The sequence below is a fragment of the Gaeumannomyces tritici genome (assembly GCF_000145635.1).
Source record: "Gaeumannomyces tritici R3-111a-1 unplaced genomic scaffold supercont2.1, whole genome shotgun sequence".
NCBI lineage: Eukaryota > Fungi > Ascomycota > Sordariomycetes > Magnaporthales > Magnaporthaceae > Gaeumannomyces > Gaeumannomyces tritici.
This window is the reverse complement of record NW_008804545.1, coordinates 5726380-5736818: the sequence shown is the minus strand read 5'-3', so window position 1 is coordinate 5736818 and position 10439 is coordinate 5726380. Positions and strand designations below refer to the sequence as shown.

At 58.1% G+C, this 10439-nt stretch overlaps 6 protein-coding genes across 6 annotated transcripts in view; 3 read left to right on the top strand and 3 right to left on the bottom strand.

Moving 5' to 3' along the window:
- Positions 1-1173: 1173 nt before the first annotated feature.
- GGTG_01817 (hypothetical protein) lies at positions 1174-1828 on the top strand (the record flags this gene model as incomplete). Its single annotated transcript, XM_009219588.1, has 2 exons — positions 1174-1275; positions 1442-1828. The coding sequence occupies 2 exons, from the start codon at positions 1174-1176 to the stop codon at positions 1826-1828; spliced, it is 489 nt and encodes a 162-aa protein (XP_009217852.1).
- Positions 1829-2123: 295 nt separating this feature from the next.
- GGTG_01816 (ribosome biogenesis protein RLP24) lies at positions 2124-3088 on the bottom strand (the record flags this gene model as incomplete). The annotated part of the gene is made up of 3 exons (XM_009219587.1): positions 2124-2696; positions 2881-2992; positions 3084-3088. The coding sequence occupies 3 exons, from the start codon at positions 3086-3088 to the stop codon at positions 2124-2126; spliced, it is 690 nt and encodes a 229-aa protein (XP_009217851.1).
- A 281-nt stretch (positions 3089-3369) lies between these two features.
- GGTG_01815 (mitochondrial import inner membrane translocase subunit tim-14) lies at positions 3370-4266 on the top strand. The gene is made up of 3 exons (XM_009219586.1): positions 3370-3583; positions 3713-3840; positions 3925-4266. Exons 1-3 carry the CDS (start codon positions 3533-3535, stop codon positions 4064-4066), a joined length of 321 nt encoding a protein of 106 aa, XP_009217850.1. The 5' UTR covers positions 3370-3532; the 3' UTR covers positions 4067-4266.
- A 10-nt stretch (positions 4267-4276) lies between these two features.
- GGTG_01814 (QDE-2-interacting protein) lies at positions 4277-6268 on the bottom strand (the record flags this gene model as incomplete). The annotated part of the gene is made up of 3 exons (XM_009219585.1): positions 4277-4498; positions 4602-5289; positions 5356-6268. 3 exons carry the CDS (start codon positions 6266-6268, stop codon positions 4393-4395), a joined length of 1707 nt encoding a protein of 568 aa, XP_009217849.1. The 3' UTR covers positions 4277-4392.
- A 727-nt stretch (positions 6269-6995) lies between these two features.
- On the bottom strand, positions 6996-9793 carry GGTG_01813 (hypothetical protein). Its single transcript, XM_009219584.1, has 5 exons — positions 9073-9793; positions 8484-9011; positions 7982-8376; positions 7718-7926; positions 6996-7620 (listed from the first exon to the last, which is right to left on the bottom strand). The coding sequence occupies exons 1-5, from the start codon at positions 9628-9630 to the stop codon at positions 7127-7129; spliced, it is 2184 nt and encodes a 727-aa protein (XP_009217848.1). The 5' UTR covers positions 9631-9793; the 3' UTR covers positions 6996-7126.
- A 143-nt stretch (positions 9794-9936) lies between these two features.
- The window catches only part of GGTG_01812 (hypothetical protein), a 1447-nt gene continuing 944 nt past the window's right edge, over positions 9937-10439 (top strand). Inside the window, exons 1-2 of the mRNA XM_009219583.1 lie at positions 9937-10215; positions 10316-10349. Of these exons, the coding sequence (XP_009217847.1) occupies positions 10166-10215; positions 10316-10349 (84 nt within the window). The 5' untranslated portion in view covers positions 9937-10165. The remainder of the gene's footprint in view (positions 10216-10315; positions 10350-10439) is intronic.

Genomic DNA, 10439 nt, shown 5'->3' with positions numbered 1-10439 from the left:
GAGACCTCCTTGGCTGGAGGGAGAAAATAGAGCCGCGCGGCCGGTGCCGGATTTTCATGGCTTTCTCCCGAGGTTTGGGACGGGGAACGTGCGCGGGTATTATTTTTTCTCCCTTTTTTCTTCTTTTTTTTCTTTCTCTCTCTGAGTTCTTCGGGGGCGGGAAGCGTGACCCGTGTCGACCAACCTCATCTCCCGCCCGTGGAGCCGAGCAGAGAGAGGCTAGGCGGGGGGCGGCTGATCGGCGAGAAACCGCCCTGCCGGGCCCCGTTGTTTGTGGTTGGGTGGAACATCGGAGAGACGGGGGCAGGAGGAGTGCCCGGATAGGCACATGACATGTGCTGTATCACAGGAACATACGGCAGGTTGAAGCCCTACCGAACAGGGAGAGGGAGAAATGGAGCCCTGTGCTGTGCTGTTCGTTTGGAAGCGTTCGGTGAAAACACGAAGCCGCCCCGCCGGGCTGCTGTCTGCCGGTGACTAGGATCAAGTCCATCCAGGGCATCGAAACGGCCCACCGGCAGTCACAGAACCAGCACCGCGTGCCCATTGCCGGTGTTGGAGGTATATGAAAACGGGTCTGGTATGTCCAAGCTCAAATGCCAGGTCGGCAGGCATTGGTAGCTCCCAGAAACCATGGGACGGCGGGGCCTTGGAATTCAACCCATTCAGCCCGGAACAGGCCCGCGAGAGAGCCAGAAAGAAGAGAAAGGGGTGCGGTAAATACAAAGCATTCCCTAGGTAGGGTTGAACTAGAGGCGGCCGCCTCATGACCGAAATGCTTGTTTCGAAACCCACGACTCCTCGCGACAAGTGTCAAGCACTGTGATTCAAGGGGGTCTGTCGGGGAAGGCAAGCGAGGTGGCGCTGGGGGCCATGCACTTTCGCCCAGGGGCTTTTTTCCCACTGATGTGTGGCTTCAATTAGTAGTGATTCCACAGCCCGCTCATGATAAGCTCGCAGGCGAGCCCAACGCACGCACGAAGCATATCGATCGGGCGAGCTAGCAAAGAGCATCATTGAATAGTGAGACTCGAAAGAGATAAAAAAGAAAAGAAGAAAAAAATGTTCCGCTTTTTTGTTCCTCCTCATCAACCAAACCACGACGGCCACCGTCCGTCTCGGTCGGAAAATCCCACGCCCAACGACGATAACAAGGAACAGCGCCCAGACGACATGTCGGACGAGGTCTACAAGCGAGTAGGCCGTGGGGGTGCCGGGAACTTTTACTCCAAGAAGGACGTCGAGGACGTGGCCAAGGCGAGCAAGGCGTCAACAGTATGAAATGACCTCACTCCCCCCCTTTTCTTTCCTTAATTGGTGAAGGAAGATCTTAAAAGCCCGCCCACGTGATACATCCCTATGTATCTTTTTTTGAGATGTAACAAGAGTCCAATGGTAACCTCCCCTCGCGCCAACGCGTCCCCGTTTCCGGCCCCAGCAGGACCTGGAAGCGCAAAAGACGGCCTCGTCGCTCGCACAACCCCCAGCCGCCAGCGGTGGTTCCGCCCCGTACAGCCGGGCGGGGCGGGGCGGCGCCGGCAACTTTTACGATGGCGGGGACGCGGCCGACTCGGCCGAGCGCGAGGCCGAGGCCCGCAAGGCCCACGCGCTCGTCGGCGCCAGCCTCGCCCAGCCCAGGAGCGGAGGCCTGGGCGGCAGGGGAGGCGCGGGGAACTGGTCCGACGGCAACGGCGGCGACGGCGGCGCGGTGCCGCCCTGGGAGCGGCCGACTATGGACCAACTGCAGGCCAAAATAGTCAAGGACGTCGACGCCGGCCTGGCTCCCCCGCCCAAGACGTACCACCAGAGCGAACGAGATGTAGAGTGAACAGAAGCAAGGATTTATCTGCGGGACGGGACGTCTTGTGTGTGTGAAGCTAGGTACCGTTCATTCCGTGGGGGGAAGTTGGAGGCAGAGCCAAAATGATTTATATACCACAAGCCATTATACCCATATTTTGTTACCCTCCAGGAAAAACGCCGGTGATGCCCAATTCTCGAGTGTTACGCTTAAAGTCAAAGAAATAAAACAAAAGGCCGTCGGGATAAACGCCGGAGAGTGCCAAGCCGGGAACCAATAGCCAGACAAGGAGGAAACAGGCATGGCGTCCTCCTCTGTCTCATCAGTCCGTATCCATGCCGTCCGCATCGTCCTCGTCGCTGTCGCCCCCGTCGTCGTCGTCGTCCTCGTCCTCCCCGGCTACCCCCGTCGTCCTCTCGACCACCGTGTCGACGCCGCCGTCGGCCCGGACCCTCTGGCGCAGCACCTCCCTGCCAAACACCTTGCCGGCGCGCTTCTTGCCGCCGCTCTTGAGCTCGAGCATCTGGTCGAGCGTGAGCGCCTCGACCTCGTCGACGGGGATGCCCTTCTCCTCGGCGATGCGGCGCTTCTCGGACCCGCGCAGGCGCGGGAGCAGGTGCTCGCCCTCGGCCACGAGCTTGCGCGCCGCCGCCACCTCGCGCTCGCGCCGCCCGGCCATGCGGCGCCGGTAGAAGACGCGCTCGCGCCGCGACCGGATCTCGGATATGCGCTCCATGGCCTTGAGCGTCTTCTGCACCAGCTCGCGGTTGTACCGCACCGGCACGTTGCGCCGCGCCGCCAGCTGCAGCGTCGAGTCCACCGTCATCTCCTTGCCGGCCGCCTTGCGGAAGGCCTTGGTCCACTTGAGCTTGCGGGGGTTGCGCTTCATTTTGAACTAGAGGTTTTGCCACGTATGAGTTAGTAGGTGTTGGCGGCAGTAGTATCCTCGGCGGCTTTTTTCGATGCAAGGGAACGAAAGGACGGTGTGCGCCCTTTCTTTTCTCCGGCCGCCATGGCCGTCGCCGTCTCTCGAGTCCGCCACCGAGAGAGGGAGGGTCCTGGTAAGATGCTCAACTCACGTTCTTGTGGCATTTGCTCCTGCAAAAGCGGAATACGCGCGCATCGTTCCTGACGAATGATATGCCCTTGCCCGGGTAGGCTGGGCGCGAACAGAAATAGCACGTCTCGATCCTGGAGGGAAGGGGCAAAAGTTGCTATTAGCCGGAGCGTTCGCAGAGTGAAAGCATCTGCACAGCTGTCGGGAGGGACTTGGAGGACATACCTCATCTTTGCTGTCAAGAGGGTCCTGGAGCTTGCTTCCTCTACGCTCCTGCTTTCACGAACAGCGAGGCTAAAGTATGGGGATTGCTTCCTTTTTTTTCTGCCAGCCAGCCCACCAGAATGGGCAGTCCCTCCGATTTTTTTTTGGTGGGGCCGCCTTCTGCAAATCGCCCGCTGATTTGCCCAAGTGGCATTTTCCCGGACCGTGCGTTTCTTTTCTTATCTTATCAAGAATTTCCTAGCTTCCTTTTTTTTTGGCGGGCCCGCCTGCCCGGCGCCGATGGCCTTGCGATTCGCGAAAAACTTGGGTCGCCTCACCCTCCGGTCGAACCCGCACGCCGAACTCCTTCGCATTGCGCCCAGCCGCTCACCACCCTCCCGCGCCGAGCGTACCGAAACCAACAACACCGGGGAACCTCTCGCCAGCCCACCCTCACTCCCCCCCCAAAGATGTCTAGCATGTTCGCGCTCGTCGGCGGAGCTGCCGTTGCGGCCTTTCTTGTACGATCGGACCCTCTTTTGCCCCTCCCCGGGCCGCGGACGACGGACGGAGCAGGAGGGAGTTGTCCCGCTGCATGTCAGGCTCGGGAACACCGGCTAACATTCGCCAACCACAACCCCCATTTGCAGGGCCGGGCAGGACTCGTCGCCTTCAGGAGGTCCCGCGGCGGCGTCGGTGCCCTCGGTAAGGCCTTCTACAAGGGCGGCTTCGAGCAGAAGATGACCAAGAAGGAGGCGTCGCTGATCCTCTCGCTCAAGTAAGCCCCCATGGGAAGGGAACGGAGAGCTTGCGGGTACATTTATCAACCGGGGCTGACCATCTCCTTGTTTCCCCCTTCCAGCGAGCAGACCATCACAAAGGACAAGGTCCGCAAGGCGCACCGCAACCTGATGCTTCTCAACCACCCCGACCGCGGCGGCAGCCCATACCTGGCCACCAAGGTCAACGAGGCGAAGGAGCTGCTGGAGAAGACGACGTCATAGCATGTGCTCACAGGGGGCTTGTATCGATCTGTGAGAGTTACCAGGATGGTTGTACAACACAAAATATATTTATATAACGACACTTTCATGGCAAAGGCGTACGGAGTTGGGTAAGGGGATTGGGTTTTATAGAGTGTCTGTTATCAGGTACCAATGAGCTTCTACGAACTGAATACCAATATGCATCTCTGCTCAAAATACTCGGGTGTTCGTGGGTGATTTTCATCGTCTTTTTTTTTTCAGCCGCAATATCCATGGATTATCGCAGTCTCGTCGCACCAGAGGGGGCTGGCGATGACTGCCTGATGTGTCCGTGTCGCGACTGCTCAATCGCGTTCACTTTCAAGGCCGACAGCATCGCCTCCATCACTCAGCTCGCCACCTGTGCTCCAGCCGCCGTCACTATCATCCACCGACTGAGTGTCTCTGGCCCTGCGGGATGACCAGTGTTAGTTTTGGACAGAAACTTCTGCGTCCTTTACTCGGACTGGACGGAAGCTCGCAATGAATCCATCTCTTCTCATCGGGCACTTACGTCTTCTTGCCTGCTGTTCGGTCAAAACTGTCCTGGCGGGCCTTGCTGGCCAGCACCAGCAACGCCTGAAGAGTGTACATTGCATCGTTTCCAGCATTGTGGAGGTAGCGGTGCGAGATCTCCAGACCGGCCAGCACGCGTCCCAAACTAGCCGGGTTCTTCTCGCGCCTCCAATGCTGGTGCATCTGTGCCGTGTCGATGACATCGACGATCCTTGGAGCATTGCGGGCGTCGTATCCGATCTTCTGGAGGTGCTCAATGTCCGCTGCAATATCGTGCCCGACCAGCACGACAGACGCAAGCTGCGCCTCATCGGATCGCTCGTACTCGGCCTTCAGGGCCCGCCGCCCAAGAGTTTTCTCGACAATCTTGTGCATGGTCCTCAGGGGTACGACGTTGGAGGTACCGAAGCTATAGTTTCTCCGATTGTCCTCGACATGGATGCCGTTCTTGGCCCAGCTGTTCTCCTTGATGATGTAGTGGGATCCCTGGATCAGAGAGAACCAGTTTTGGCAACCATCGCCGGGCGGGATGCCACGGAGTCTCGAAGTGTCGAGCTCAGCGAAACCGATCTCGGTGACAAGGTCATGGCTGCGCTCGTATGTCTCAACGTCCACACACACGAGCTTGATGTCAGGCTTTTGCTGCTTCAGAGTCAGACCTGAAATATCCGGAGTCCCGCCCGTGTCTTGGGTTCGCATATGTTAGACATCTGCCATCATGTGTAGGATTTATCCTTCAATGGAGTACTCACTGCTGTCCTTAGCTCTGGGTATAGTGTTCCTGCCCCTAGTTTTCTGGCGAATGCCAAGGTAGCGCTGCACCCGCTTAGTAGCCCGACCCCACTGTTGGCGTGCGGCAACCCGTTGGCGGGCCTTCTTCTTCTTCTTGGCCGCGCCGTTCTTGTTGTCAGAGAAGCGACAGAGGCCGTCGACGAGATCGCGGAAGAGCTCGATGGCCTGGCCGGTCGCGCCCTCGAGCGGCTCGGTCGTGGGCCGCATCGACGAGAGCTCCTCCCGGAGGCGGTCAAAGTCGGCTGAGCTGGCCGAGCGGCCGAGGTAGCGGGGCCGCGGGGTGTTGCCGATGCCGAACTGAACGTTGAACTTGGCGGCGCTGTCGCCCACGGGCACGGTCAGGCGGATGCCCAGGGCGGCGTTGACGTAGTCGAGCAGGTGGTTCACGTTGGCGACGGGGACCAGGAGCACGGGCTTCTCGTCAAGCGCGAGCGGCTGTATGTAGAAGAAGTCCCAGATCTGGTTGTCGAGCACGGCGGGTGCCTGGAAGTAGGGCGACGCGGGCCCACGGTTGGCGTTACCGACGAAGTGCCTCGGGTACTTGAGCACAATCTCCCACGGCGTGAAGACCCAGCCGCTGGGCGATATCTCCCTCGCGACGAGCCTGAGCGGCTCCGACATCTGGCTGCGCTGGACCTCGCCGGCGGCCTTGAGGTTGACCTCGGGCGCGCGTTTGAAGTCGCCGCGCTTGAGCATGTGGCGGTAGCCAGCCCTCGGAGCCTTGGCGGCGGCGGCGGCTGATGTGCTGCTCACCGAATTCTTGGCGGTCGGTCCATCAGAGTCGGATGAGCTGTCCCTGTTGCCGAGACCGGCGACGGCCTTCATGATCTTACTGGGCCCAGTGCGGCGCGCGGCTTGGTCGTGGCCAACCATGGTTTCAGCCGAGGTTGAGGCGCTGGAGGTTTTGGAGCTATCTTTCGAGAGAGTTCCTAGGTCTAGGTCTGCTACGGCGTCCTTGCCGAACGCTTGCCGGAGCCAACGCACGCTCTCCTCAGTATTGGTCGAGGTCATTGCGACAGAGGCTGTTGGTCGGGAGAGATGAGGGTTGGATGAATAAATAATCGAGTTTTGCTGAAGTAGGCACCTCTAGTTGACCTCAGCTAGAGTCATCCGATCTGATGGTGTCAGGCGGGCTATTACCTGCAAGGCTAACGGGCGTAATCTGGGAGCGCCTTCTGGAAGGAGCGACAAACGAGCCAACCCAAGGGTGCTGTCCAAGTCCGTGGAAAGAGCGCCCGGCCGTCACAGTAAACTTGGAGGGGCTCGGGGAGCACGCCGGGCCAAGGTAGTATGGCCCTCCTATTTTTGGTAACCAGCGGTGGCAGGAGACGAGGTGGCACCTCGAGTGATGTCGAAATGTGACCCAAACTCTTCGGCCCACGAGTATCGACATGGGTAGTTGTGCTGTGCCCGTCGTGGAACAAGCTAGTACGGTAGATGCCTCGCGAAAACATATGCCCGCAGACCACCCAGTCATTGTAGCACCTCCCGTGGCTTGTTTGTAGGCTGCATGTAGTAACTAGGACGCCGAAGCAAACAAGCGCTGTATTGCGGGCAAACGCCCACCCACTCGTCGAATAGAGGCATATCCAAGTTATATGCATCAAGTCATGTTCGTTTGATTTCATCGCATTTATACATTCACGTCACTGTTCGGGAACATAAGCTCGATATCAAGGCCGTAGCACAGGGCGAACAGACAAGAAGATATCCATCTCTTCAACAACTGGCCTACACACCGGTCCGCGTAAACTCGAGAGCCTCCTCCTCCGTCACGGTAGAGACCTCTGACTCCTTCGTCGACACCAACCCCAGCTTCCCCAGCTTGATGTACCACCACATCTCGCGCCTATCTCCACAGAGGTCGCCCGTCGCGATCATCTTTTTTAGCGAGCGTACGAAGTCGTTGTAAAGCTCGGGCTCCTCGAGTCCCACGAGCTCGTCCCGCATAACACGCATGTTCTCGGTCGCTCGGTCGTAGTTGGCGTCCCCCATGCTGTTCTGGATCAGATCCCGTATGATGACACCCATCTGCCGTGCCGCGTCCTCGATCGTGGACACTTCATCCGCCACCGCCAGCATCTGCTTGAACTCGGGTACCGAGTTCTCCGCGGTGATTTTTGCCCGCTTCTTGGGCCCTTCTTTGCCCAGCAGGGCGTCCACATCCAGCCCGGACATTGGCTTAACCGTTTCACGCTGGCGTTTACCTTTGACTTTGGGCGGGACTGGACAGGATGGTGTGTGACGGTTAGCATGCAAAGAACGTGCCCAAAATCCATGTGTCTGGTTTTCATCAGTCTTCATCTCGGGGGGAGGGCGTACCTTTCTTGACATCGGCGATTCGTATAAGTTCTTTGATCTGATCGGCAGCTTCGTCGACAAGCTTTTCTGGCGGCATCGAGTAGCGTGTCAGTATGCCCGTTGCCGGCTGTATCGGCTTATCAGGATGGACTACGCGTTGCCGGATTGCCTGGTTGACACGGTGGATCATGGGCGAGAATGTTTCGTCTATTGGCGCATATTCGGATGGTCTAACGAAACAGGTCAGCAGCGAGGCGGAAACGGGGCTCGATAGATAGAACCTACTCATCGTCGTCACCAGTGTTGTAGGAGGACAGATCCATAGCGTCGACGTAGTCGCTCATTGCTTGCTCCAGCGCGTCGCTTGGTAGCAGGCGATGCGTCGTCATTGTTTGACCGCTCAACGTGACAACCTTGTCCAGGGGTGGGAACTGGTAGTGTCTCAGATCCTCGGCGAACGGCAGAGGCACATCGTACAGACACTCGAACTCGACGTCGCTTTCGGGCATCAAGAGCACTAGCTGCGGGTCTTTCCCGTCCTTGGTCACCAGTCGGGCAACCGCATACGACTCTGTGTCGTAGAGCGCGTTGATGAGAGCCGAAAGCGCAACCTCGTCCTTCTCGCTGAACTTTGCTGCAAGGGTCACGCAGGCCTCGCCCATGCTGAGGAATGGCTCAAACTGCGGGTTGAAGATTAGATTAGCGGCCACGAAACACTCTCGACTAAAGAGTGAAGTACGATTCACAGCGGGTAATACCACCAAAGGGAGAAGGGGACAAAGCCAACCTTTTCTTTGGGAATGAAGCCAATAATGGTAAACTCCTTGGTCGTCTCGAGCTTGGTGATGTTGTGCTCAGACTCGCTGATGTGGACGGCCGTCCGCCCGTACTCGTAGCCCTTGGCCAACCCTTCAAACTTGACATCCCGCTTGCCGCCGGGGGCGCTTTCGTCCTTGATCTGGTAGTTTCTGGCTGTCTGGAGCCCGGTGAGCATGCCGTCGGCCGGGACGCTGTCGTCCTCCTCGCCGCGCACCGTCCGCGTCGACTGGGTAGCATCCTCGGACTTGACCACCACGGTGCTGGCGGAGACAGCATGCGCGGCCTTGGTCTTGAAGTAGCGCTCGACGCGGATGCTCAGGGCGCTACTGCCGTACGCCTTGGGATCTCCAAGCGTCAGCTGGCCATCGAAAGTCTTGTATGGCCTCGTGGTCTTGATCCTGGGGTTTTGAAGCTCCTCCACGGCCTCGGCCATGGTACCGAAAACGGCATCCTTGCAATTGCCAGTCAGGGTCCTTAGGAGTTTCTCGTTTGTCGTCTATGCGCTGGCTGGTTAGTAGGCACATTTTGAACTGATCAACCCTTGATACAAGGCATACCTTGACCCGCGTTTTATCCTCTTCCTTGGAGCCATAGTCCGCGTCGTCAAAGTCAACCCCCACTACAGTAAGCTCGATGTTGAGCTGGTTGATCCGCGCCCAGATGTCCTCCAGCGAGTCTTCGTCCATCGGACCCTGGCCGTCGGTGACAAGCACAATCTTGCGTTTATATTTGAGTCGCTGGGGGGCCGCATTGTCAATTAGATCTATAGCGACGACGATTGCCGAGATGGCGTCGCCGGAGTTGGTGTTGCTGGGTGCAATCTGCCCGCGCAGCTCCTTGAGCGAGGTCATGGACATGGGCCCGACGGGCTGCAGGACCGAGATGTTTTCGTAGCCGTCCTCGTGACCCTTGTGGTGGATATTGTTCGTGTCGTCGGTGCGCAGGCCCACGACGCCGACCTGCCACGTCTTGCGTGAGGCAGCCACGATGGTGCAGAGCTTGTCCCAGACATAGCGCATGCTCCAATCCAGGTCGGGCTCGACGCGCCCGCCATTGCAGTCGCCCATGGACTGGCCCAGGTCGATGATGAAGACGGTCACTTCCTTATCCGCCATGGTTGCGACGGTGGCTCTGGTAATTGGTACGAAGGCGAGTCGGCGTGCAGTGTTTACATGACATATGGAAGACCAGAACGAACAGGCTTCCCTTTTTGCCGTTGACTTTTATGTCAGGGGCAGGCAGATGCCGTCATCAATCAACTGGTGGCCCATGTTTAGGCAGCACTTAAACATGGGGAAATGCACGAGCGGCGCGATTGGGACAAACAGGAAGCTTCCGCGAAAGCACGTGACTAGCGGATACTCGAGCACAGGGATCTACGCCTACCCCTGCTGCACCCCAGTGGTCAAGGTTTCGTCAATTCAAAGTGTCTCCATCTTCGAACAGCTCAGCGTTCCGGAGCTTCCGTTGTTTTGTTTCCAAAGGACAACTTTCCAGATGACAACTTCATTCCGCATCGTCTGTAGTTGAAGCTAGAAGAACTTTCGGAAAGAGGGACCGAGCAAGAACGCTGCGCTAATATCTTCCGTCTTCCCAAACCAACCTTGTCGCGATCTCCCCAAAGTGGGTCAGACCAGCTCCATCGTCATCATGTCGGACCGCTCCATCATCTTCTCGCCGGCGCCGTACCATATCATCTCGTATGTCAGCGTCTCGCCGTGGACCTCCCCTCCCACCAGGCTAGCACATGGCGTGCCTGTCCGAGACATTGTACGTCGGTACTAACCAATACGCCCACAGATATGGTACGCTCCTGGGCACGACATTCTTTCATGTAAGTCACTTCTAGAAAAGGACTTCTAGAAAAGGATGAGTTGGTACCCTTTCGCTCCTAGATCACGCTAACCAGGTCGCCCCCCCCCCC

What these genes read in the sequence shown, in the direction of transcription:
- GGTG_01813 (XM_009219584.1), bottom strand. Translation starts at nt 9,630, where the DNA reads ATGGCGGATAAGGAAGTGACCGTCTTCATCATCGACCTGGGCCAGTCC. An exon ending in AACACTGGTGACGACGATGA is followed by an intron (nt 7,927 to 7,981) that starts GTAGGTTCTATC and finishes CTGTTTCGTTAG; the next exon opens with ACCATCCGAATATGCGCCAA. An exon ending in AATCGCCGATGTCAAGAAAG is followed by an intron (nt 7,621 to 7,717) that starts GTACGCCCTCCC and finishes CATCCTGTCCAG; the next exon opens with TCCCGCCCAAAGTCAAAGGT.
- GGTG_01815 (XM_009219586.1), top strand. Translation starts at nt 3,533, where the DNA reads ATGTCTAGCATGTTCGCGCTCGTCGGCGGAGCTGCCGTTGCGGCCTTT. An exon ending in CTGCCGTTGCGGCCTTTCTT is followed by an intron (nt 3,584 to 3,712) that starts GTACGATCGGAC and finishes CCCCATTTGCAG; the next exon opens with GGCCGGGCAGGACTCGTCGC. An exon ending in TCGCTGATCCTCTCGCTCAA is followed by an intron (nt 3,841 to 3,924) that starts GTAAGCCCCCAT and finishes TCCCCCTTCCAG; the next exon opens with CGAGCAGACCATCACAAAGG.